We start from the raw sequence: 25,805 nt of genomic DNA on the forward strand, positions 1-25,805 counted from the left end.
ATGGAATAAGAAAAGGTACTTATTGTGACTTTAAAAAATACATATTTTGGGGTTTCAATATTTGATTTGGCTATTTAAATATCCAAATATTTAAGAAAATAATCGATCTTCGAACGATCACCGTAAATTCAATCATTGTTGGTCTTTTCATGAAAAAATATTAGGATGACTTTTTCATGTCATTTAAATTTTTTTAAAAAATATTATTCTTCACTTATAATGGAATAAGAATAAGTACTTATTTGGAGCTATAATGTACCTATTAGAGGGTTTCAGATACTTGATTTGACTATTTGAATACTCCAAATGTCTAAAAAAATACTGGATCTTCGATCGATCACTATAAATTCAGTTATTGTTGATCTTTTCATAGAAAATACATTAAGATACTTAGTCATGTCATTTAGTTTTTTTAGAAAAAAACATAGTTTATCACTCGTCGTGAAATAAGAGTAAGTACTTATTTTGACTTACAAAATACCTATTTTGGGAATCCAAATACTCGATTTGGCTATTTTAATACACCAAATGTGCAAGAAAATATTGGATCTCGCGCGATCATCATAAATTCAATCATTGTTGGTAATTTTTGGAAAATGCATTAGGCAGTGTTTGCAATCAATACATTATTAGTATTCACCTATAATATTTAGGTAGTGTTTGCAATCACTATCTTATTAATATTCATCCAAAATATTTTTTAGTATTCATAAAACTATACTTAATTTGATATCATACTTATTCACGATACTGTTGATATAAAAAATACACAATTTTTGTCATGAGAACGATGTGGCCTCTTAAATATTAAAATTTGTTTATTTTTACTTTCAAAAATACACTTTGAATTTAATCTTGAATGACTTATTTATCGTTCATGAAATAATAATATGATATATCTACATATAGGTATAAAATTACCTATTTTTTGTCTGATGATACTTGATGTGGATGTGGCCTCATAAATACCAAAAAAAAAAAATATTTGTATTGTCAAAAAATAAATTTAGAATATAATCTTTAATGACTTGTTTAGAATTCATAAAATAATATTATGATGCCTAAATTGGTAAATAAAGTACCTAATTTTTGTCAAGTGATATTTGATGTTGTCCTTAAATATTAATTTTTTTTACCAAATATTCTTTCATTATATTTATGACTATTCATTTATAATAATCACGTATTCATTAAATAATAAAATAATACTTCATTTGATATCATCCTTAGTAGTATTCATCAATAATACTTGTTGATAATCATTCATTATGTTTATCAGTATTATGTCATTATACTTGTGGTTATTCATTTATAATACTCATTGATATCAATTCACAATACTTTTTGGTATTCATTAAATAACATGTGAATACTTTTTGATATCATCCTTATTAGTATTCATCCACAACACCTATCGGTGATCATTCATTATACTAAGGACTATTCCTGTATAATAATCATTAATATTCATTCACAATACTTATTGGTATTCATTAAATAAAAATGAATACTTATTTTGATATCATATTTGTTATTGAGTGATTTGCATTGGCGACATACATGAAGCCAAGATATTATACCTAAATTGGTGCTCAAAGTACCTAATTCGAGTTAATAGATATTTTATTTGGTTTTTAAATACCCTTATTCCATTACTTGAGTATTTGAAAAAAAAAAATGAGTGGCTTTTGTTGGTAGCACCATGAAATTAAAAAACAAGATATATAAATTGGTAGTTAAAGTACCTAAATTGAGTTAGCAGGTACTCAATTTGACCTCAAAAGTATCTAATTCGCTCCAACAGATACTTGATTTGGTATTGAAATATCCTATTTCATTATTTGGATATGTAAAAAATATATATCAGAGTTAATATTGAGTGTCTTTGTTGGTGACATCCATAAAGTCAAAATATGATACATAAAAATTAGTACGAAAGTACTTAATTTGAGTAAGTGGGTACTAGATTTGGCCACATAAGTACCTAATTCGAGTAAATAGATACTTGATTTGACATCATAAATACCTTTATTCTGTTATTTGGGGATGTGAATAAATACATTATGGATTTGATGTTGAGTGGTTTTTATTGGTATCATCGCGAAGTTAAAAAAAGATACCTAAATTGCTACTTAGAGTACTTAATTCAAGTCACTGGGTACTTGATTTGGTCTCAGAAGTACCTAATTCTAGTTAATATATACTTGATTTGACCTCATAAATATCATTACTCAATTATTTGGGGATGTAAAAAATATGATACGCACTTGATGTTGAGTGGCTTTTATTGATGTTACCGTAAATTCAAAATATAATACTTAAATTGATACTTAAAGAACCTAATTCGAGTCAATGAGCACTTGATTTAGCCTCAAAGATACCTAAATCGAGCCTACATGTATTTGATTTGGTCTCATAAATACTCTTATTCCATTATATATAAAAAACTCCATTGTGTTATAAATATGAGCCAAAATATTTTAACCATACCAAGTAACATATCATCGATATCAAATTAATGATATCATCATTGTTAAAAAAATTAATTATATTAACATTAGATCAATTATATAAAATAACAAATTAATAATACAAAATATCGTATTAATGTTACATAAATATCACATTAATTATACCAACATATAATGTCAAAACAATTGAGTGATCATATTATGCCGATATCATTCAACCAACTACATACTTATATTTTCTAAATATATTTTTCCAACAGTCATCAAATAAAACACAATCCGATATTTATTTTATATAATTGATCTGATCAAAATTTTGACAGATGCAGTGAATCCTAATCAAAATTTTGACTGATGTATTTTTTACCAATCCGATATTTATTCTTTGGGAATAAAATGTCGAGTATGTCTCGTATGAGACCGTCTCACGGTCTTAATCTATGAGACGGATCATACTTATGGATATTCACAATAAAAAGTAATACTCTTAGCATAAAAAATAATAATTGTTCATGAATTACCTAAATAAGAAATCCGTATCACAAATACGACCCGTGAGACCGTCTCAAAGAATTGTTTTCCTAAAATGTCGGCCAGGGTAAATACAAGCACACAAAGGTCAACGCGACATTTACATTTTTGTTGACCAATTCAAAATGAGGCATAACCCATAATTAATAACGCGCATATAAATAAAAATCCAGCCTCTCTCTCCTCCACGGGCCTTCCCTTGTTTTGTAAAGAAAATCTAAAAAAATCTATTTCCCCATTGAATCAATCTATTCCATTCCTTTGCCTGCCTGTACGCTTACCTGTATCTCCACCCCCGCTTTTTCTCCGGTCTCCCTTAATTAATCTTGAAAATTCCTGCTCCCCATTTTCATTTATTCAATTCTATACACACAGGGTTGCGTACACGCTCAGATTACAACCAGTGGAGAGGGAGGGAAAAGAGAAAGAGGCCCATAAATTTCGGTGGGTGCGATTTTCTTTTTCGGCTTTCTTGTTATTGTAATCTGATTTTCAAATTTTCGTTTCTTTTTCCGCTGCTCTTTCTCTCTCTTATCTTTGTGAATTGTGGTTTTTTTTTTTCTAGATCTCTGTTTTTGTCTGTTCGTCTGCGGTGATTGTTTTTGGGTTCTTTGAATTGTCTTCATTTTGGTATATTTGTCCTACCCGTTTTGGTGATGGATGATGAATATGTTCGAGGGCGTGGTTTGGTGGTAAGATTGTTGATTGAAATCATCGAACGGGTTTTCTGAGATTGTGGGTTTTTTCATTTCTTTGAGGAATTATTTGGGGCGATGGTTTTGGTTTCAGTTTTTGGATTGTGATCGTCTTAGACCTGGAAATCTGATTTTTCGTTTGCCTTACGTTTATCCAGGACCAATTAATATATTTCAAACCTAAGGGCGGTTCAACGTGTTTTTTGGTGAACTTATATCTATCATATTCAGATAAATTTAGCATGAATTTGATTTTTCATTCTACTTGTCATTGGTCCTGTATATATCTGTGTTGGGAGTAGATGTGTAAAAGGAAAATTAATTATAACGTGCCAACAGAGAAAACTCGATAATGGTGTGAATAAATGCCTTTAAACATTACAAGGAATCCTTCCCTCGGATATAGGTCTTTCAGCTAGTTTTCATTGAATATTTTGACTCTACATGAAGTTTAAAGTATTCCTCTATTTTTTTTGCAGTAATCAAACCTTAAAAGAACTTTTATATTTAAAAAATCCTATGCTGCCCCCTAAATTTATAATGTTGATTTAACTGTTTGGCGATGAACCTTGATAAGAATTTTATAAGTGCAACGAGGTTCCTGTGGCGCGTCTTTGCCTGCGGTAGTATGGATTTTACAATATGATGTTGGTACATTCACCTAGTAATATTAGCTTTGTTTGGCAAACATTTTAGGCTCATGCACCTCCTCCTGGTTACTTTGTACATTTGGAGAACAGGAGTGCTGAAGACGATCTTTATTTGAGAAGAAGAACAAGGATGCGTAAGTGGCTTTGTTGCACGTGTCATGTAGAGGAAACGTACGACTCACGTGAAAATGAGCACCTTAAGAGCCCAAGGACTCACGCTGATGGCAAGTTCTTATCTTTTCATCCTTATTTCCTACCGTGAATGGAATGAAAATTACTTTTAGTTATTTTTTCTGATGATGCCAAATTTGAGAAACTGTTGTTATCGTTGTTGATGAAAATGTTGATAGCTGCACTCAAAGGGATGAACTCAATATCGCACATGTAAAATTGATCGTGCACTTCTTCACTAATTTTAATTATCTTCTCTATAACACTTATCTCTTGGTTGCGTTTGGCATCGATAACTCCATCTATGTTGTGCAAACATCAGGATATCAAAGAGGCTCGAAGGCATCAGCTCCTGTGAAACCTGAAGTTCAGAAGTCTGTACCTCCAATTGAGGTTCCTGAATTGTCTATAGAGGAACTAAAGGAGAAAACTGACAATTTCGGGTCAAAAGCCTTAATTGGCGAAGGATCTTATGGAAGAGTGTACTTTGCACAGTTAAAGAATGGCAAGGAGGTTGCTGTCAAGAAGCTTGATGTGTCATCTGAGCCCGATTCGAATAATGAGTTCTTGACTCAGGTATGCCGAACTTTTGTGAATTTCATGCACCCTGAAGATTCTGTTTCTCTCTTTCTCTGCATGATGTGTGTTGACCAATCGGCACGGAACAAATATCTCCCTAGGTTTCCATGGTGTCAAGATTGAAGAACGAAAATCTGGTTGAATTGCATGGTTACTGTGTGGACGGCAATCTCCGTGTCTTGGCTTATGAATTCGCTACTATGGGATCTCTTCATGACATCTTGCATGGTATGTAGATAAGATTGCTCTTGATTTGGTTTTGGACGTTGTATGAGAACCAAGAGAACATTTTTTTATCATGCTTGCATACAGGGAGGAAAGGAGTACAAGGGGCACAACCTGGTCCTGTACTTGACTGGATGCAACGAGTAAGAATTGCTGTTGATGCTGCGAGGGGACTGGAATATTTGCATGAGAGAGCACATCCTTCAATAATTCATCGAGATATCAGATCCAGCAATGTGCTTCTGTTTGAAGACTACAAAGCCAAGATTGCAGATTTTAACCTTTCAAATCAGGCCCCTGACATGGCTGCTCGCCTTCATTCTACTAGAGTTCTTGGAACCTTTGGCTATCATGCACCAGAGTAATCTTTCCTCACTCATTTTTATATCATTAAGTGATTCTGATGTATATGCATGTATTAACGTACAGTCCTTAAATTTCACCTTGAATCATGTCTTGAAATCCGATTTGATAATTACAGCTAAATTTAATTTTTTAAGTATAACTGTATAAGCATGGGTTTCCCTCGTTTTTTAGATTGAAGTATCACAGTCTGTAGGATGTTGAGATTGAAAGAGTTGACTCGATCTCATTTTGAATCAACTTGATAGGAACTTGGTTGTTGGGAACAGAAAATAGTTGAGTAGATAATTGCTCATGCATCATTTTGATGGTTGTTATGTTGTGCTTGATATTCCTTTTCAGTATATACACTGACATACCCCTTTATGAATTCCAACAGTGATGGGGTGAAATGTTTATATTGCATTTTAGGAAACAATGTTTCTGTCCATATTTGTTATAATTTTGTGCATCGGCTCATGCCACTTGAAATGATTTTCTTTGATATGGGTTTCATGAGGTGTATGTTCCTGTGAGACTAAATGACCTTGTGATAGCTGCATTGAGCCTGAAGATTTTCTTTAGATAGCTTGTGGGTTATGAATCTGGTTTTAGTTAATCCATGTGGTCCTCAGTTCACATTGAAAATGGTGCATGTTTTTTTCTTTATTCTAAAGTTTTGTTTATATTGTATGTGCGATAATAGGGAGAGAGGGACAAATTTTTTTTATTTTTTTTGCATTTTATGAAGTCCCCATTAATATAGTGCTCTTTTTGACTTGTCGAAATGGCCAAAGTTTGTGTATAACCATCTGTTTTTCTTGCATCTCTCAGAAATGTCATAGAAGCTCACCATAGGACACATTTGGGGCCTGATAAGCAATAGTGTAATTTCTGGACTGTCATGCACAACTTTTAGTTTCACATTCTTCTGTTAACATGTGTGAAGAGTACAGCACAACTGTTGTATCTTAAAAAACAAGTATCAGCTGCTTATAGTGGATGGTATCAGAACCATCAGGTTCAGGTGTCTTGATGTATACTAAGCTGTCAACAGAAATATTCTGTAGATATGTTCAGCTAGAGACTAAAATTGATGATAATGCTAATGTAAGAACTTGTTGCTTTTCTTGTAAAAACTCCTGAACACTTACAAGTTCTGTTCTCGAAGACATCAATCCACTCGAATCAAACTCCCTCTATCGTTCATAGATCACCGAGGATATTAATTCATTTGAGGCAGTATTTTCATGGTTTTTTCTTGAACCTTTTGCAGATATGCGATGACAGGGCAGTTGACTCAAAAGAGCGACGTGTATAGCTTTGGTGTTGTTCTGCTAGAGCTCCTGACTGGAAGGAAACCTGTTGACCACACAATGCCTCGTGGACAGCAGAGTCTTGTTACTTGGGTGATTCCTTTATGTTTATTCTGATCTCCGATCCTAAGTTTCTGATGTAATCGTACACATTTAAAATGTATTTTTTTAATACTTTTAGGCCACTCCAAGATTGAGCGAAGACAAAGTGAAGCAATGTGTTGATCCAAAGCTTAAGGGCGAATATCCTCCAAAAGGAGTTGCAAAGGTGGTCCCCCTATATTTTGTCGGTTAAACAAATAAGAGGATTTATGTTTATGAATGAATTTTGTATTTATAAGAAAGAAAAGTAGAAATTTAAATTGCATGATTTTTTTTGGCCATCCAGCTTGCCGCTGTTGCAGCATTATGTGTGCAGTATGAAGCTGAGTTTCGACCAAATATGAGCATTGTTGTGAAGGCTATGCAGCCACTGTTGAAGTCGTCTGCCCCTGCTCCAGAGATTTAGTACCGTTGCTTGTTGTGTTTGAATTCTTGCACAGAGCTGTTCGTATTAAAGTTCTTGCTGAAAATCACTAATTGGTTTTTTCTTGGATTTGAGACATTTTGTATTGTTCTAAATGACTTGGTTGGGCTTGTTTAGTGCGGTGGTCTGCCTGTATTGCATTATGGCAGTGGTGTCTTATAAATCCTCGACGGAATATGGAATTGGATGTTCTCCCGAGAAAGATTCTGCTTTTGCTTTCAGATTTTAAATACAGACGATCTGTTTGTATCGTTATTTACATGGTATTTTTTATTTCTCTTCTACTTTTACTTCTGATTCTCATTTTGGTATCTTTTCCGACATCTCATAGAAATGGGACTTGGATTTTTAGAAAGAATTGGATTTAGAAATCATGGATTTATAATTTTATTTGGTGTTTGGTTTTAGAAATCTATTTCTTGTTTGGAGAAAAAACGATTTGAATTTGAAAATTTAAAATTTAACTACAGTTATTTTTGATCTTTTACATAAATCATATTATTCACATTATAAAAAAATCAGAAACTTAGAATTAATATTTTCATATACAATTTTTGCTATATATTTGTGATTTACAAACTACATAAGCTTTTATATAAATAATAAACTATTTTCAGTGAAAACAAAATAAAATATTCAAACATAAAATCTAAATATTCAAATTTAAATTTAACAAAATAAATTATTTCAAAATTAAATATTTAATTACATCATAATTATAAATAGAAAACAAATTATTATTATTGAATAAATAATTGTTCAATCTTAATGTCAATTAAAGTAGGAGTAAGTCTTTTGTGAAAAGGTCTCACAAATTTTTATATGTGAGACATGTCGATCCTACCGATATTCACAATAAAAAGTAATGCTCTTAGCATAAAAGTAATATTTTTTCATGGATGATCCAAATAAGATATTCGACCCACGAAATTGATCCGTGAGATCGTCTCAAAAGAGTTTTTGTGCTAAAGTAGATCTTAAGGATAAAATATTGAAAATAGAAAATTAATAAATTCAACATTGAATCTAACCAGGAATCCACATCCTAAGTTTTATTCTACCAAAGCAAGGCATTGTTAAATCTTAAGATGAATGGTCCATTGTCCATGACAACCAACAAAGATGGTCATCATGTGGAAGTCCCAAGAAAAAATCAGTTATAGTTGAATTTGACATCAGGAAATCACTTGCTTATGCATCATGTATGTCTCTTTATTTGTTCAGATATCACCTTTTGAATTATGTTGTTCCTTTTTTTTTTTTGGGTGCATTGTGTGTGGAATATCTCAAAAGACTGATACATGCAAATTCCAACAAACAAATATTACACACATCCATCTAAAAGCAAACTTGTATTTTCAGAACAGGTAAAACAGGCAATGAGAGCAACATAAATCCTTGTCTGTAAACGATAAGCACACACAATTGAATCACATGTTGCTCCTCTTCTTACAATATATATATATATATATATATATATATATATATATATATATATATATATATATATATATCTGAATTATAGAGACTCCATTCAAGAGGAAGACTTATAGGATGGATTAAAAGCAATCTGCTCGCCACAAGAAAGCACTTCATGGGGTCCTGCTTCCTCACGCCCAACTCCCATCAAGTCGAGATAATATAGGTAATGAGATATCAAAACATTCATGGGATCAATCTCACCTTGCCCGCAAATAATATCACCGTACAAAATATTCATTGTGGTGCCAAACCCAGGAACTCGTTTCTCCATGGTGTCGTTTTTTGTGGGTTTCCAGTTTCCGACAAAAACGTCGTGGGCTGAAGGTTGCCCCTTTTTCTTCGGGGTCATCCACATCGACATTGCAGACATGAAGGCTATTGTGGCATTTTGTTCGAGGTACTCAGGATGGTTCAACAAATCTACCTTGATATTGTTACCTATTTTTCCATAATTATGGTTCCTGAAACAAGAAAAGATGCAGTTCTCAATAATGTACTCAGCTCAATTCTATCATTTACATGATCCTTATGTAATATGTAAATAATACTTGGAGGAGATGGTTTTAACTAAATAAGGTGGAAAACCGCAGCATCTTGCTTTCTACATATAAACTGCGAGATTTCCATCAAACATTCAGCACACATACATTTCTTTAACACATCGGAAGCTTATTTTAAAAGTAAAAGATAAGCCTTTAGCTCACAACCCTCATAGTAGTAGCAACAAGAAACCATAACATCAGATAATCTTGGAATGATTTAAGGCAGGTGAAAAAACTAAGTATCCTAACATTGAGCTTTCGATGAGAAGCAGAAAAAGTAAAGAAAATGAAAATAATCCGATACCAGTAGACTGGAATTGCACCACGACCATAGTATTGCGCTCCAGGAGAACACGGATACTCATATTTGAAGAAGTCATCACAATAATCTTGACTGGGACTCATTTCCTTGTTGTAGCATAGCCCCCATGATAATGGTCCACCAGTGGCTACTCCATAACCGCCTGCATCACCATTCATACACCTATTATTACTGTACACGATTAACGAACAAGTAAAATGCAAAATAAATTTTCCTAAAAACAGGAGGAAGAGAAGCGATATCCTTTCTGCAATAGATAAAGTTTCGCCTTTGCTATATAGTTCCAAGAATTATTTATTAGCAATAATTTTTTTTACTTTGGCCTTATATAGGTAGATGCTTGACAAAAACTAAATAAACTATCAATACAATCTCGGACTAATATTATTTTTGATTGAGTGTCTACTTTGTACCAAAATTTATAGTTCGTGGCAGTTAAAAAAAACATGTTCCGCAGTAAAGGAGCTATTTTGAGTTCCTAGCTTCAAACTGTAAAGTAGGAAAGGCTCATGCTTCAATAGATTGGCCTACAGGCAGCTGGGAAGATATAGTAGCCAAGGGCAGTTTATTCAACAGATGTAGCCTATAGGCAGCACGAATGACAGTTCCCCACGTAAATCCAACAAAGTAGTTGTAGAACCTGAAACTTAGAAATAATAAAATTGGATTGAGCTTTTGTAGCTCATATTAACAATTAAAATAATTTTTTTTCTAAATATGAAATCTCCTTTTTCTACCCCATAAATCGTAATAATTTATGAGTCTAACCCCATCAAGAGTTAGCATCACATATATTAAGATTTTTAACTGGTTGTTTTTCGAAATTTTTGTCGACAGGTTGGGACAAACTAATTTTTTTGAAACAAATATATTTAGATCGGGACATGATGCACCAGACTAAAGAGCATTTTCGCTTCATCATAGACAGTGTGATAAGAAGCGGAAGACGAGCGACCACCCACCACCTACCGCCTAGGTGCTTAGGTGGCCATCTAAATGGTTTTTCTTTCTTACATAAATTTATAATTTTTTTGTTTATCTCTGTATGTCTCTAAAAATTTCTTTATATCAGATTTAAACTTAAAATCAATGACTTTTTTTTTTTTTCTTCTCATTATATGATATGAATTCATTGAAAAACATGTCAAACAATATTTTTTAAAAAAAAAAAGGGTGGTGAGTGACCACCTAGGCGACACTTTTTATGACACTGATTGTAGGTAATACCCCGATGCAAAAACATAAACTGCCAAATATTCCCAATAATACAAATATGGCTTGTTTGCGAGTTGAACGGTTCGAAACAAGGCTTCCCCGCCCTCTCGTGTAGTGTCACGGTGCTTGAGAAAATTTCTTATGTTGCATTTGACAGATGTATTTCAAATAGTAAAAAAACACTTACATGAAGTTTTAGCGCCGACATGACCGAGAAAAGCTGCGAGTTCCTTCATCTGCATGAGCTTCCCACCAGTGGTTCCAAAACCCAGCGGCTGATAAACGGCGGAAGCCAAGAGGAAAGATCTATAGTCCCAAAAGCCAACGGCGTGCGCCACGGGAGAATTCCTCTTGGAGAAGAGATTCTCAAACTGGTAAGTCTGAAAGAACTTGGAAATGGTTTGATTGCAACAATACGCAGAGAATCCCTTGCATTCCCATCCCTGTTCGCACATCATCTTCCCACCAATTTTCTTCTCCTTGATCTCATCGTCCCCACTCACCATGCAAGCACAGGAAACCACCATTGCCGGAATCAACAATGCCACCACAATTCTTCTGTTACCCATCGTCTCAAACAAGTGAAATAACCCAACAATCTTTGTATTTTTTTTCTGACGGGAGCTGGGTTTTTATCGAGGCTTTTTCGAAGAAAGAGGAGGAAAAAGAATGTGCAGCTGCTGAATTAATTGTGATACGTGCAAATTATCTTTAGGCGTGGCGTTAGATGTGATATTGCTGTCATGAAATGGAGACATTGGGATTGAACGGTGGAGATGGGCTCTGGTAAATGAAGAAGATGGCGGGTAGTTCGTTAGATTTGGAGTGAAGCAACCATGGAAGTAAACCCACCGACACCTGAACTACTCGCCATCCATGCGCTGGATATCATGATTGGTGAAATCCAAATTCAATTACTGTGCTGTATTTTCAGCATTTAAATTTAATAAGTCAATATTTCGTCTTCAAATATACAGTCAAAACATATATGTTTAATATCACTTTTTTTTTTAATTTTTTTTTTCTATCGGTCTACATACTAATTATAAATAATTTTCAATAAATTTATATATCATGTTAAAACACTTATTTGTAATTACGCGTGTATATTTGTTTTTATAATAATTTTTTAAATTTGTATAGGAACACTCAAATAGAAGAAAATAAGATATTTTTTTGTCGGCAAATAAAAAATATGTTTATTAGGGTGATTGAGGTTTCAGTAACAATTCCTTATTCAACGTTAACCAAATACAAACCGTATTCCGGCTATGTAATCTAAATAATTTTTTTACAATCATTTTCCAATGTCTTGAAAGTACATTTTCAATAAACAAATCTTTAGTTCAAAAACACATACAACAAAGAACAAACTTGCATTTGCAAGACCTGTAAGAAACCAAACAAGTGCAACTTATAGGCACATCTAGCTCAACTTCTCACAACTTACATACAGATGAACTATATAAACTTCATTCAAGAAGATGACTTATAGGATGGGTTGAACACGATCTGCTCGCCACAAGAAAGCACTTCATGGGGTCCTGCCTTCTCTCGCCCAACTCCCATCAAGTCAAGGTACTCTTGGTAATGAGATATACACACGTTCATCGGATCAATCTCACCTTGCCCACAAACAAGATCACCGTACAAAATATTCATAGTTGCGCCAAACCCAGGAACTCGTTTCTCCATGGTGTCGTTTTTTGTTGGTTTCCAGTTTCCAACAAAGACGTCATGTGCTGAAGGTTGCCCCTTTCTCTTCGAGGTCATCCACATCGACATTGCAGCCATGAAGGCTATTGTGGCATTTTGTTCCAGGTATTCAGGATGGTTCAACAAATCTATCTTCATATGTTTACCTAGCTTTCCATAATTATAGTTCCTGCAAACAAGAAAATATGTACTTATTAACTATCATTTAGACGATTTTTAAACAGAATTTAAAATATGTTTAAGGTCATGCTGGAGAGAGATCTGAATCCCGCATTAGATACAGAAATAAAAACGTCATGCTGGAGAGAGATCTGAATCCCGCATTAGATACAGAAATAAAAACAAGGACCAAGATGGCAGATTCCAAATGATACGCCCCAGACTGGTCGTGAAAGATATACAAATGACTTTAACCATATAATATATACTTCCCTCTTATTTTGGGTCAATCATTTTGCTAAGTGAAGATACATCTGAAACAGTTGCTAATAGAGCCGATAAAGCAGGCTCAGTTATGCATGTGGGACCAGGACCTGACAATCATGACGAAAGAAGTTCTGGTGGTGACAAGGGAGTATCCGTGCTGATATTGGTCACAGCCAGACTAAGAGAATCAACCACTCGAAGATGTAAGCTCCCATGTTTTCATTGGCTCAACGGAGAGGAAATGTAGTTAATAGAACGTGTTCACGGTTCAAATCCTAATTGTCCGGAAAAGTTCATAATCCCCTTTAAGAATCTCGGAAGAAGATAAAAAACGAGGTTGTAAAATATCCGAAGTCTACGCCAATTTTGATCAGCTTATAAAATAGCATGTCAGCAGCTCTTCTAGAATCTAGAATAAAACTTTTCATATGTAAATAAAAATGTTCCCATTAAAAAGTTTTTTGTGTCGTTTTTTTTAATAAATTAAAAAAAACAGCTGTTCGTGTTTGTTCATATATTTATGTCTTTTCCAGCCAAAATCTGAAGCTCATGTTTAAATAAGCTTCCAAGACATGGTTGTCCGGAAAAAGCTTAGCATGGCGCCCCTCACAGTTGTGGGTGTGACTAAAAATCCAACAGCCACGGAAAAAAAAAAAAAAAAAAAACAGAGCCATTAAGCCAGTAGTCAACTTCAAGAACTATAAAATAAATGGAGCGAATGAAAACATCCATACCAGTAGACGGGAATAGCACCACGACCATAGTATTGTGCTCCAGGAGCACATGGATACTCATATTTAAAGAAATCATCACAATAATCTTGACTAGGACTCATTTCCTTGTTGTAGCATAGGCCCCAGGCCAGTGGTCCACCTGTGGCCACTCCATAACCACCTGCATCATAGTTTTTACACTCATCACCACACAAAGAACCGGCAAAATGCAATCAAAAGCAATTTATCTAAAAGATAATTACAGTTACACGAGTAAACAATCTTATATCCTTTTCTACAACATAATTTCCATCCAACGTGCTTTATTTTTGATAATTTTTCAGTGGATTATAAGAAACTAGGACAGCCCTCAATTCAGACATCCATAGTCGTATTTGTCCAGTATCCTTAACAATGAACTCTGACGCTCTGAAATACACATCTGCTATGCTATTAGTTTTCAGGTTCAGTTAATTAATGTACCTAGCCATGTGTAAGTATGGCCACTAAATATAGGAAGGTTTTTTATTTTAAGTCGCACAAAAATACTAGTCAACAAATTCTAAAATTATTATTTACACAAACAAAAACTAAACCAATTATTACAATCGGTATCAGAGTCTAAAACCAAAGTGAATAGGTTTCATTGCTGCAATGTTTGGATCCAAGATATAGCTGTGAAATCCGAAAAAGAAAAGAAAAAAATCATGAAACTCTCTGCACTGTATTTTCATTTCAAGAAAAATCAACCTTATAAAAAAATCGTTACTGTGATGAATAAAAAAGGAATGTAGTTAACAAAATTTTATTAACATGTAACGTCATTACGTCACAAAATTTCCTCCAATTTAACTACAGTCTATCCCTAGTTGTTTACCATAGATGTTTTGGACCCAAGCATAGCCTGAAACAAAGAAATTAATTAAACATTTTTCATCATTGTTATTAAAAAATAATAATAAAAAAGAAGCTCTAGCACCGCATAAAATGTTAGCAAAACTTTAGAACTATAAGAAAGAAAACCTAAACTAGTTCGCTCGAGAAATCATTAGAGATAAATTGAATCTGAATGGACTGAAAAACAGAAAAACAGGAATTAGTTGACAGCTGATGGATGGCAGGGTAAATAAATGTATTTTTGGGGTGAAACTTACTTTGTTAGAAAAATTATATATAAAACTCACTGCTTCTGATCCATCCCACCAGTCCACTGCAAAGTATCATTCTTTATTTTGGGTCCCGGTTGCATTAGAGGAAACATTAGTACAATTTGGGTATAATGGAAGAAAAATCCAAAGATAAATAAATTAAAAACTGCTGAAGCATAACTATCATCGCCAAACAGGATTACATTCATTTCTCGATCTCATTTTAGTTTTACCCAGTCTTACTCAATAGAATTCAGTAACTTGAAATGATTTTTCCGGTCAACGAAAATCAAGCTTTCAGCAAGTTTCAGATTGTTTTCCTTGGCAAGATCTGGATTGCTTTCGAAACGCACGTCAGAACCAAGGTGAAATTTTCACTCAGAATACACACAAAAAATAAGATTTTTTGAGTCACGCCCAATCAACAGCAAGCACGACCACAGATGAAAAAGTGAGTAAAATGCAAGATGAAAAAACTATCCAGCCGAATAACCAAATATACTAAAATCGGCATAGTAGAAATAAATGAGAGAGCTCACACGTAGTCTTAGCGCCGACATGGCCAAGAAAAGCAGCGAGTTCCTTCATCTGCATAAGCTTCCCACCGGTGGTCCCAAAGCCTAACGGCTGATAAACAGAGGAAGCCAGGATGAAAGATCTGTAATCCCAGAACCCAACGGCGTGAGCGACGGGAGAATTCCTCTTGGAGAAGAGATTCTCGAACTGGTAGGTCTGAAAGACTTTGGAAATGGTCTGATTGCAACAGTATTCCGAGAATGTATCGCATTCCCATCCCTGCTTGCACACCCTCTTCCCGCCGACCTTCTTCACGATAATCTCATCCTCCGCACGCACCGTGCAGACACAACAAACCACCATCAACGTAACCAACATTGCCGCAAACCCTCCGTTACCCATCATCCTTAATCGAATTTTCCTCCACTGAAGACGATATGAAGCTTTTAGAGTGGTTTTCGAAGGCACCGCTTGTGAAGAGAGCAGAGGAGGTGTCGGTGTCGTCACGTCGTGAAATGGAAGTATGATAACGAAATGCTGGAATGGACGGTGGAGATGCGTTTAGATGGACGGTGAGGATGTGGAGTTGCTAGCTGGTTTTGGAATCAAGCAAAGCAAAGGACTAAGGTCTGGTCCAGTTTACCGACACCTACCTTACGCTAAAATAATGAACTTTTTATATATTTATACTTATAATATTAGGTAATTTTTTTTCTGATTAATATAATTTACATATTATTGACCTTCGAAGTTTACTTCGAGTACGTAGGGGTGTTCATTGATCGGTTCGATTCGGTTCGGTTTTCATTTTTTTATTTCGGTTTTTTCGGTTTTCGGTTTTAGAAATATATAATCTGAATCCGAACCATTTTTCTTCGGTTTGGTTCGGTCTTCTACCAAAACGGTTTGGTTATTTCGGTCGGTTATTTCGATTTTGATATAATTATTTAGATTAATAATATAAATATATTTTAAAATATAATATGTTAACTTTTTATATGATCTTACTAAAATATTTAAATAGAAGGTCTAAATTAATTAAACAAACAACAATCAATTAAAAATTGTTTAAAATGATTTTTCATTCACTAAATATCATATCAAAATATATAATATAAATAAAAATATAAAAAAATTATTAATTTAATGAAATTTCGGTTTTTTCGATTTTGACATATATAATCCAAAACGAACCAAATAAACTTCGGTTTAACATTTATATCCGAATTACAAAATTCGGCTTTCGGTTCGGTTAGGTGTCCGGTTTTTCGGTTTGGATTTTCGATTTTTTCGATTTTATCCGAAGTTTGAACATCCCTACGATTACACCAAAGTCCAAACATAATGACAAATTTTGTGTGATAAAGGTTAAATTAAGAAGACATAGATATATAAAAATTAAACATCTGACTTTTTGACAGGTGCTCGTCGTGTCCTGCCATATCAACCACTCAATAATCTTATGTTTTTATTTATGATATCAATGTGTAGTTATTTTGATAAGATAACTTTAAAGATAAAACAAATATATAGTACAATGATATTTAAATCAATTATATTATTAGATTTTGCTATAATATTATGATATTTTATATTCAAAATATCATTTCAAATACATAAAATGAATATATAATACAATGATATTTACGTAAATTTTAATATTATGATATTGTAAATATGGATAATTTCAACTCGTCTAATAGATATAGATTTATGACACCGTCTCATAGAGACTTATTACATCAAAAAATATTTGAGTTATATTTTTATAAAGACAAAAACTTGTGTGAGACGGTTTCACGGGTCATATTCGTGAGACGGATCTCTTATTTGGGTCACCCATGAAAAAGTATTACTTTTTATGCTAAGAGTATTACTTTTTATTGTGAATATGGGTAGGGTTGACCCGTCTCACGGATTATGATCTGTGAGACGGTCTCACATGAGACTCACTCTTTTATAAAAAAAACGCCATGTAAATTTATTTGAATTATTTTTACTTAAAAATAATTTTAATATTAATTACTTTTACATGTTCTAAAATTAATTTACGTGTTTTTTTGTCTTTCAGACTTTTAGTTACAATAGATTTTTATTAAAATTTGATAGAAAAAATAATGAATATAAAAAAATAAAATTGAAGTCGTAAATCTAAGATCCAGCCCATTCCATCTGTAGTGGCTGATTCTCTTAAAATACGAAAACGTTTTCGTCGCCTGCTCAATTCTCTGCACCTGGACCTCTTGGATCTTCTCCGCCGGAGCTGTGCTAGATCTGGTTGTCATTAGGCCGTCACCACGTCGGAAATCACTGTTCATCCCGACAGTTCAATTTTGTGTCGCAGGTACTGTTGTTGCTCTCAACTAGTTTACGTGGTGGATATGCGAATCTTGTATGACTAGTATCATGACCCTTCAATGACCGACCCCTCAATTTTTGACAGATCAATTGGTATGAGTTACGGCCGTTGCACTTTTGCTTTTGTTTTTGTGATTTCCAATTATTCTTCTTCCGTCAAAATGGGTATGAGTTACGGCCGTTGCACTTTTGCATACCTCTGAGTCGTGGTTTGAACCCCCACAATTTTTTGTTCATTCCTTGCTTATACAGATGCTTGCCACCTCACATTTTAGGGGAAAAAATCGAAATTTACCCATTCCAGTCAAGTTCGTTACGCTACTGACCTGTTAGATTATACCAAGATAAAAAGGTGCATGCAGAGAATGATATTTTGATGTGTTTTTTTTTATAGGTAAATTTTGTGCAGCCTGATACTGCCAGGGGTTTTGGCCGATGAAAAACGGGATGATAGAGTGCAGTGTGTGTCATTCCAAGCTGGTGTCTCCGTCCACCAAGTCTGTTTCACGAGCCTATGATAAACACAGGATCAAGGTTTCGTCCAAGCAACGGGCCCTTAATTTCCTATTGGTTGGTGGGGATTGTGTTCTCGTTGGTTTACAGGTATGTGCTTATAAAATTTCTCTATACGTTCAGCTTGTTGTGCATAAATTTCTATCTCAATGCTTTCCTTTGTCAACATTTTATGAAAAAACATACCATGTTCTTATTGTTTTATTGTGTTCGTTCTTCATTTCTTCCAGCCCATTTTGGTTTATATGTCAAAGGTGGATGGAAAGTTCTTGTTTAGCCCTATTAGTGTCAATTTTTTGACGGAGATTACAAAAGTTGTCTTTGCAATTCTAATGCTTGTATTACAGGTACGTTATTTCCTTCATTTTCTGTTGATGAAAATTTGAATCCCCTTTCATATGTTCCCTGATTTTTTTTTTTGAGCAAGATTCGCCAAAACAAAAATAAAGTTTCTTTTGTATTATTGAATGTGGAAGGATTTAAAAGCATGCACATTAGATGTCAGAGGTCAGCGATAAAACTTTTTCTTGTACTATATTTCTTGTTTGATCCCATTATGACTTATTACCTTGTACTATATTTTTTGTTTGATCCCATTATGACTTATTAAGAAGAAATTTTTCCACCACGGCAATGATTCGTGCAGTGGAACATTATAATACATGCATAGTAAAGGAGTGAGAAGAATTCAATGTTGTAATGCAATTGCACGAATGAGGTTATGAGCCGAGTAAACCTATGTTGGGCTTCAATTTGGTTGGAATGTATAGAGGTGAGAAAAATTGCATCAATCATGAATTGGGGTCTCTCTCAATACCCCCAAATGCACGTACTCAACTTGATTTCTACCTATATTTGGTGTTGTTTTGTTACATTCACTTGTTTAGACTGACCTCGTACATCACATTTAACAAAAATCACTTATATGGGAAATCAAAAAGTTTTCTTTTACATATGTATCTCCCACGTATTCTCACCCTCTTCTAGACGACGAACACTGAAACCCTTAAGCCGATAAGTCATGGTGCTTGAAATTTCTGAAAGATACGACTACACTTGACAATTGGGGTCAATAAACTAAAGCTCTGGTTCTTTGTAATTAAGATCACAGTAGAAAGGGGCAAGAGGTTTTAAGTTTGAGAAATCGTATTGAATTTTTAGCGTGGTAAATTTGGATCATTATCATTTACGTTATCTCAATTAATTCATAGAGATAATATAATAATTTTTTTCCCTGCCAAGTCCTATTAGATAAATTTCTTCAAGTGACTCTTTTGAGTTCTCATTCCCTTTTTAGGATGACAAACTTTCTTTATTGCTTAGTTATTACATATTTAAACTATATTCAGCAGAACTAGAGGTAGACTGGACAGTTGTGTGCAAAGTATGATTTAATGTTTTTGTGTGAGGCAAAACTTACATTTAAAAAGAAATACTTAAATTTGAATTTTTTTCCTGCAGACTAGGCGGCAGAAGGTTGGTGAGAAACCACTTCTTTCAATTTCCACGTTTATTCAGGTGCCTTTGAATGCCAATAAAGCATTTTCTTCTGACGAATTCTGACATCCACTTTTTATTTCATCAGCAAAGAGTGACATTTTAGTCGAATTTAAGCTGTTCTCTCTGGGTAATGGTAAATCTGTTTAGTAAACTGAATATTAGAAGCAAAACGGTCCTATTAACGGGCTTGTAAAATGAGACTCAGTGGTACCCAATTTATCTATCCCCTGACTACTTGACTAAAGCATTCGTACTTTCGTAGTTACTCCATTTCAAAAACTGTATCACATATGTGATCTCTGAGAATTGATCAGTTTTTCTGTAGTCATCAGAAAAATTGTTTCGACTGAATCCTTCAGTTTTGGATAATCAAAGCTATTGTTTTGCCCTAACTTTTGGATATCCCATCGAAATAAGTTCCAGGCATCAATTTATCTACTCATGTTTGTTTTCTTAAATTTGGTTGTAGGTTACTTAATTATCAGCGTCCATGCAGTAAGCTTGTGTCGAATATAGATATTGTCATTCTCTTTTAGTCCTGCTGTTGGACCTGGAGTATTTGAATGCATTTGTTTGTATCCTGTATGGCGAATCTGTCTATCAAATTTCTGCTCATGTTTGTTTTAGAGGTTAGTTGCATAGGGGTGCTTAATTAGAAACATCCATGAGGTAATACTGTGTCAATCATGGAAATCACCTTTCCATTTTGGTCCTGCCTTTTGAACTTATCTGTTTTAAGGAATTGGTTTGAATGCTGTATGATAATTATATCTGTTACATATTTGAACGAAGGATAATTTAGTGCCACTAGGTGAGGTATTTACTACTATCATATTTCTTCATTTTGTTAATGGAATAATTTTTATCATTTTCTGCAGGCTGCTCGCAGCAATGTGCTTCTTGCGGTTCCAGCACTTCTTTATGCTATAAATAACTATCTGAAGTTCATTATGCAGGTATGATTTGTATATTTGGTTTTTCTTGAACTGTATTAGGCTAGTTCAGAGACTTCCTGAGGGTTTTGTGGAATTCTGGTCACATTGACAAGGTTTGTCAGCTAGTGGATGCGTCTGACTAGTAACTTAAATATTAGGATATCCTTCTGAATTGAATAATTATATTGTCAAATGCATTAGCATAACTTTCAAATGCATGCGTTTTATTAGGTCCATTCTAAGGTTGGTTCCTCCAAGTGTGTTGATTTGGGTAATTCTGCTTTCATTTGACTATCTCGAGGGAAAAGATGTGTACTCAACCCTTGTGGATACTAGAGCCAGTGATTGGCAATAAATTTAAAGTCTAAGGATGCAAAATATAATGAGGAACTATGCGCTTTGAGACCTTCATGGCCTTCAGGATGAAATCACACTTGAAAAATAACCTTTTGTTCACAGTCATATAGCGCCTGGGCTATATTTTTCCAAATTGATATCTGATAAGCATGACCGAGCATTGACTGTTTAAGAGCTTGCCGGAGTTTAACTGCCCCTTTTGACATAATTTTTGTTGGTGTTATTAGACTGAGAGTTCCTCCTGCTTCCTAACGAGTTTAATCTTGTGAAACTGGTGTTATTAGACTGAGAGTTCCTCCTGCTTCCTAACGAGTTTAATCTTGTGAAACTGCTGATTTTTTGTTTGGTTTTCCCAGTTATATTTCAACCCTGCAACTGTTAAAATGCTGAGCAATCTAAAGGTATTACCTGTTCCAGCTTATGTGCATATTTACGTCTTGTTTCTTATCTTATGTGCTGGTTTATTAAATCCTTTATCTTTTTTGCATTCTATGCATCGGAAGAGCACATGTATGGATTCGTTCTCTTGAGTACTTAGTCACCGTTGGCAGGAAAATTCGTTTTGATCTTTTTTGAGCTATTACCACAGTTCACAGGGGAAAATATCACAGGATAAGATACTAATCATTTTTTCCGTTATTTTCGTGTTTGATCGCAGCCGCATAAAATAATTACAACTTCGCTCTCTTTCCAAAGCTTTGTTCCCCTATTGTTAATTACTGTCAGTAGGCTGCTGGACCTATTGTTTCATGACCTTTAGCCTCTTTTTTGGTGATCAGATAACCGGCATAGCAAATGCTCTAACTGACGCTAGCACAGCAGTGCATTTCTTTTATCTTCATTTTGATATATAGTTTTTCCTGTTTCTGTTATTTTGTCATTTTGATACATTGGGGGGACGGGGACTCGGACTCGAATTTGTTCCTCTTTCATATGGGAGGATGGTGCCACAGCGAGAAGCTGTTGGCGCTGTTAATTTGTTTTCATCTCTCATGTTAGCTAATAGTGTTTAATAGCATTTTTTATGTTGTTTCATAGGTTTTGGTCATTGCTGTGCTTCTGAAGATTGTAATGAAACGCCGATTTTCAGTTATTCAGGTTAGTTCCGTAGTCGAGGCTTGATTTTATATTGATTTAACATAGTGAATTTGATCGTATTATGTGGATATGTGAAAGCATTCTTTTATCTCTACCTGTGCCTGTTTGTATTCCTTCATAACCACATGATAAGTTTTTTTCTTTATGATTTTGTGGTTTGATGTATAATTACTTGTGAATTACTTGGTGCTTGTATATTGTTATGTAACAGTGGGAGGCTCTTGCTCTGTTGCTCATTGGGATCACCATAAATCAACTTCGAACCTTACCTGAGGGTGCCACTGCCTTGAGTGTTCCAGTTACAACTGTTGCATATGTATATACTCTGATTTTTGTAAGTGCTTAATGGCATCTATTTATGAGTGCAATTATGAAATGGTAGATGTGTATCCATGCAGTTTAATTTATCTTGTATGTTTGTTCTTTTGGGCTATTGATGGATTAGTTTTCTACAATAGAAGCTGAATTTTGAAAGTTCGCAGGTGACAGTTCCTTCTATGGCCTCAGTGTTCAATGAATATGCCCTGAAGAGCCAATACGATACCAGCATTTATCTTCAGGTGATTTGCTTTGTGTTATATCACTTAAAGTTGACTAATTAATTAGCCACTGACATCTCCCTGGTTGAGGATTTTTTATTTATCTTTGTTGTAGAGACACACTTGCTGAGTTATTTTTTTCAGTGCTTATGATTTATTTGATTCGCAGAATTTGTTTTTGTATGGATATGGAGCTATATTCAACTTCCTTGCTATTCTTGGATCTGCAGTTTTTAAAGGTACTAGGTTTTAAATTTCTACTCTTCTCACCCTTGCTTCTTTTTCTTCAACCATTTATCAAATTCTGAGTTTTTTTTGTCATATAATGGCATAATCACAAGCTTACTGCTTGCCACTGTAATTAAGTTGATTACAAGGTTTGCTTAATAAATATTGTCATATTTCAATTTTCAGGTCCCGACAGCTTTGATATATTCGAGGGGCATTCAAAAGCTACCATGCTTTTAATATGTAACAATGCCGCACAAGGAATTTTATCCTCCTTTTTCTTCAAATATGCTGGTGAGAATAAGAATTTATTGACGAGAATCGGCTATTTTGTTTCTTTATAGTGGACTTGTACTATGCACGATTTTCCAATTTTGCTTCCTGTTGTCACAGTCTCGTATGATAAGTGAATTCCTGTTGCAAAATGTTAACAGATACAATTTTGAAGAAGTATTCGTCAACTGTAGCTACAATATTTACGGGCATAGCATCTGCTGTTATGTTTGGCCATACTTTGACAATAAACTTTATGTTGGGTATTTCAGTGGTTTTCATCTCCATGCACCAGGTATCGATACTCCGAGAAGCATCTTTTTATGTGTAGAAGTATGTTGGTGCTTACGCCTTGGTTTCTTATGTTTGTCAGTTCTTTTCACCTCTTGCAAAGGCCAAGGAGGATCAACAAAATGGGATGCACGAGAAATTGGACATGCAGGACAACCATAGGTAATTGTATCTTTTATGACATTACTGCACACATAAAATACTATTTATCCTTCATTGCTTTTTTCTTATTAAGAATACTTGCAACAAGATTCAAAGTTCATCTTATTTCGAGTGTCATAATTTACCACAACGGATACATAGTATTTCATAATTTCTCCGAATTATAAATTACTTTACAGCCTCTCTCTAGTTCCAATTTTAATCAATTAATTAACTTTTGCAATCGAGCTTGTTTCCTTATTGATTGTGTGGATGTCATACGCTCTGTTATGCTGTTGTCAATTCCCTGAAGCAAAAACCTGGCTGGTTTGATCCAGCAACTTGAATATTAGACAGATGCTTTTGTCCTTTCTCATTATTTTGTGTTGTGATTTTGAATTTACAGCATATTATGATATAACAGCTCTTATCTTTCTTGCAATTTGTTTTGAAACTATATTTGATTATTTACACAACGGTCAACGGATATTTTTTCTGGTTCCTGTCAGGTCGAGGGAGTCATCCTTTATAAATATGGCTGCTGGCGCAAATGAAGAGGTACAGTGGCCATCATCACCCTTATATATGCATTTGTGTATGCTTTTTTAACTGCATGATTCATCGTTTCTTTTTGCTTTATCCAGGCTAGCCACCGTGTAGGACCTGATGAAAAACAACCTCTGCTTCCCAAGTAAAGTTAATTGGATGGTATGTTTCTGAAATGTGAAGTTTTTCTATCTATATTTGTGGTGCTTATGCCCTTTCTACCATTCAGTGTCTGAATACATAACTTGATACTTAACTGCAGTTGTGCCTTAAGAAGCTTAACTCAATATGAACGAGTTTGTAAATCTTAAGAAGTTGTATAAAGCTGCTCAACCTCGAATAAAAAATTGTCCTGTGACATTTTATACTTAAACACGATTGATCCGAGCGAGTCTGCCATTTTTCACTTCGGAGCAGGGATTATCCAATCTCCTCCCAAGTTCGTTTCACTGTTGCAAAAAAACACGATACTAAAATTCCATTAATAAATGTGCTTGAGAAATCACCAAAACTCAAGCCAGCTGACAATGGCACAACCCATGAGATAATTAAGACGTCCTTGGACTGTTTGTGGTTTTCTACTGAACATTTTGCGGTTGATATTGATTGGGCGAAAACTTGTATCAGCAAATAACACATTTGATGTTGAATCTGCTGCAGGTGGTTAAGTTTCGAACAAATTACATGAAGGCATACAACAGAAGATAACCCGGAGTATCAATTGGTGGCAACAATAAAATGCTAATGCTACTAATACAGTGGCAGTTTTCTAACTGCAAATACGATTTTTTTTGGGTGTTATGCTATGGAGGAATACAAGATTACATTATATATTGTATATGTGACAAATTTAGAAGGGCCGTAGTAGCTCAATCAGTTTTGTTTTTGTTTCTTTTTGGAATATGTTTTTTAAATGGAGATTATTTCAACTTTTGGCGGTTCTGTTTTTCCTCTATGGATTGTCATTCTTACCTATAAAATTGATATAGGCGTTCCTCTTTCTATAATGCAATGATTTTCTTTATGTGTATGATCATCTTCTGCAGAAGAAAAACAAGATCGCCATCTCATAAAATGCAAGAATTCCGCTACGTACTGTTACTGTATATGCGACTTCATTGTATGTTGTGTTTGAGAGAACTTTGTAATGTGTCCAATTTCTTGGAATTTGATATTTCCAACACACTTCACTTACAGTCCCCTTGCCTTCGTATGATGTTTATAGTAATTTTCAAATACCATTCTATACATTTGGATACGTGGGTTTTTGATAGACCTCAAATGAATACCATAAATAAGTTCTCTCTCACCTTGTTTTTGCACGATGTTGTAAGAATTAGTCTTGATTTTTAAAATGTCTAGTGCAAATTCATCATGCTTCTCAAATAATTTATATTAGTCTCTTGCACGCCATGATGAGTGCGTATCTATTAAAAAAAT

The 25,805-nt window shown here is 34.3% G+C and overlaps 4 protein-coding genes and 1 long non-coding RNA gene across 10 annotated transcripts; 2 read left to right on the plus strand and 3 right to left on the minus strand.

Moving 5' to 3' along the window:
* The first annotated feature begins 3,180 nt into the window (after positions 1-3,180).
* Positions 3,181-7,761, plus strand: LOC140829415 (PTI1-like tyrosine-protein kinase 3). Of its 2 annotated transcripts, none has more exons than XM_073192638.1 (8): positions 3,181-3,446; positions 4,394-4,571; positions 4,841-5,094; positions 5,199-5,325; positions 5,410-5,683; positions 6,941-7,073; positions 7,162-7,248; positions 7,369-7,761. In XM_073192638.1, the coding sequence occupies exons 2-8, from the start codon at positions 4,478-4,480 to the stop codon at positions 7,486-7,488; spliced, it is 1,089 nt and encodes a 362-aa protein (XP_073048739.1). In that variant the 5' UTR covers positions 3,181-3,446; positions 4,394-4,477; the 3' UTR covers positions 7,489-7,761. The 2 variants fall into 2 exon arrangements, with proteins under 2 accessions (XP_073048739.1, XP_073048738.1); XM_073192637.1 differs by lacking the exon at positions 3,181-3,446 and adding an exon at positions 3,671-3,694.
* A 1,060-nt stretch (positions 7,762-8,821) lies between these two features.
* LOC140829416 (chitinase-like protein 1) lies at positions 8,822-11,857 on the minus strand. The gene is made up of 3 exons (XM_073192639.1): positions 11,255-11,857; positions 9,835-9,994; positions 8,822-9,449 (listed from the first exon to the last, which is right to left on the minus strand). Exons 1-3 carry the CDS (start codon positions 11,634-11,636, stop codon positions 9,041-9,043), a joined length of 951 nt encoding a protein of 316 aa, XP_073048740.1. The 5' UTR covers positions 11,637-11,857; the 3' UTR covers positions 8,822-9,040.
* Positions 11,858-12,310: 453 nt separating this feature from the next.
* LOC140829417 (chitinase-like protein 1) lies at positions 12,311-16,094 on the minus strand. Its single transcript, XM_073192640.1, has 3 exons — positions 15,610-16,094; positions 13,944-14,103; positions 12,311-12,952 (listed from the first exon to the last, which is right to left on the minus strand). Exons 1-3 carry the CDS (start codon positions 15,989-15,991, stop codon positions 12,544-12,546), a joined length of 951 nt encoding a protein of 316 aa, XP_073048741.1. The 5' UTR covers positions 15,992-16,094; the 3' UTR covers positions 12,311-12,543.
* Positions 16,095-17,741: 1,647 nt separating this feature from the next.
* Positions 17,742-25,389, plus strand: LOC140829418 (CMP-sialic acid transporter 5-like). Of its 5 annotated transcripts, none has more exons than XM_073192641.1 (16): positions 17,742-17,930; positions 18,339-18,547; positions 18,688-18,804; positions 19,919-19,975; positions 20,836-20,913; positions 21,606-21,650; positions 22,288-22,347; positions 22,559-22,681; positions 22,830-22,907; positions 23,056-23,125; positions 23,301-23,408; positions 23,549-23,682; positions 23,761-23,840; positions 24,329-24,377; positions 24,464-24,531; positions 25,035-25,389. In XM_073192641.1, exons 2-15 carry the CDS (start codon positions 18,380-18,382, stop codon positions 24,512-24,514), a joined length of 1,218 nt encoding a protein of 405 aa, XP_073048742.1. In that variant the 5' UTR covers positions 17,742-17,930; positions 18,339-18,379; the 3' UTR covers positions 24,515-24,531; positions 25,035-25,389. The 5 variants fall into 5 exon arrangements, with proteins under 5 accessions (XP_073048742.1, XP_073048745.1, XP_073048744.1 ...); XM_073192644.1 differs by having other exon boundaries at positions 24,464-24,527; positions 25,026-25,389; XM_073192643.1 differs by having other exon boundaries at positions 18,354-18,547.
* On the minus strand, positions 18,911-19,163 carry LOC140829420 (uncharacterized). The gene is made up of 2 exons (XR_012117463.1): positions 19,026-19,163; positions 18,911-18,983 (listed from the first exon to the last, which is right to left on the minus strand). It is a non-coding gene; the product is annotated as an uncharacterized lncRNA (long non-coding RNA).
* Positions 25,390-25,805: the final 416 nt, after the last annotated feature.

Source organism: Primulina eburnea, chromosome 4 (assembly GCF_022965805.1).
Source record: "Primulina eburnea isolate SZY01 chromosome 4, ASM2296580v1, whole genome shotgun sequence".
NCBI classification, from domain to species: Eukaryota; Viridiplantae; Streptophyta; class Magnoliopsida; order Lamiales; family Gesneriaceae; genus Primulina; species Primulina eburnea.

What these genes read in the sequence shown, in the direction of transcription:
- LOC140829415 (XM_073192638.1), top strand. Translation starts at nt 4,478, where the DNA reads ATGCGTAAGTGGCTTTGTTGCACGTGTCATGTAGAGGAAACGTACGAC. An exon ending in CCCAAGGACTCACGCTGATG is followed by an intron (nt 4,572 to 4,840) that starts GCAAGTTCTTAT and finishes TGCAAACATCAG; the next exon opens with GATATCAAAGAGGCTCGAAG. An exon ending in CTCCAAAAGGAGTTGCAAAG is followed by an intron (nt 7,249 to 7,368) that starts GTGGTCCCCCTA and finishes TTGGCCATCCAG; the next exon opens with CTTGCCGCTGTTGCAGCATT.
- LOC140829416 (XM_073192639.1), bottom strand. Translation starts at nt 11,636, where the DNA reads ATGGGTAACAGAAGAATTGTGGTGGCATTGTTGATTCCGGCAATGGTG. An exon ending in TGTCGGCGCTAAAACTTCAT is followed by an intron (nt 9,995 to 11,254) that starts GTAAGTGTTTTT and finishes ATGGTGATGCAG; the next exon opens with GCGGTTATGGAGTAGCCACT. An exon ending in GGTGCAATTCCAGTCTACTG is followed by an intron (nt 9,450 to 9,834) that starts GTATCGGATTAT and finishes TTCTTGTTTCAG; the next exon opens with GAACCATAATTATGGAAAAA.
- LOC140829417 (XM_073192640.1), bottom strand. Translation starts at nt 15,991, where the DNA reads ATGATGGGTAACGGAGGGTTTGCGGCAATGTTGGTTACGTTGATGGTG. An exon ending in TGTCGGCGCTAAGACTACGT is followed by an intron (nt 14,104 to 15,609) that starts GTGAGCTCTCTC and finishes ACTATGATGCAG; the next exon opens with GTGGTTATGGAGTGGCCACA. An exon ending in GGTGCTATTCCCGTCTACTG is followed by an intron (nt 12,953 to 13,943) that starts GTATGGATGTTT and finishes TCTTGTTTGCAG; the next exon opens with GAACTATAATTATGGAAAGC.
- LOC140829418 (XM_073192641.1), top strand. Translation starts at nt 18,380, where the DNA reads ATGAAAAACGGGATGATAGAGTGCAGTGTGTGTCATTCCAAGCTGGTG. An exon ending in CAATTTCCACGTTTATTCAG is followed by an intron (nt 19,976 to 20,835) that starts GTGCCTTTGAAT and finishes CATTTTCTGCAG; the next exon opens with GCTGCTCGCAGCAATGTGCT. An exon ending in TGGATCTGCAGTTTTTAAAG is followed by an intron (nt 23,126 to 23,300) that starts GTACTAGGTTTT and finishes TTCAATTTTCAG; the next exon opens with GTCCCGACAGCTTTGATATA.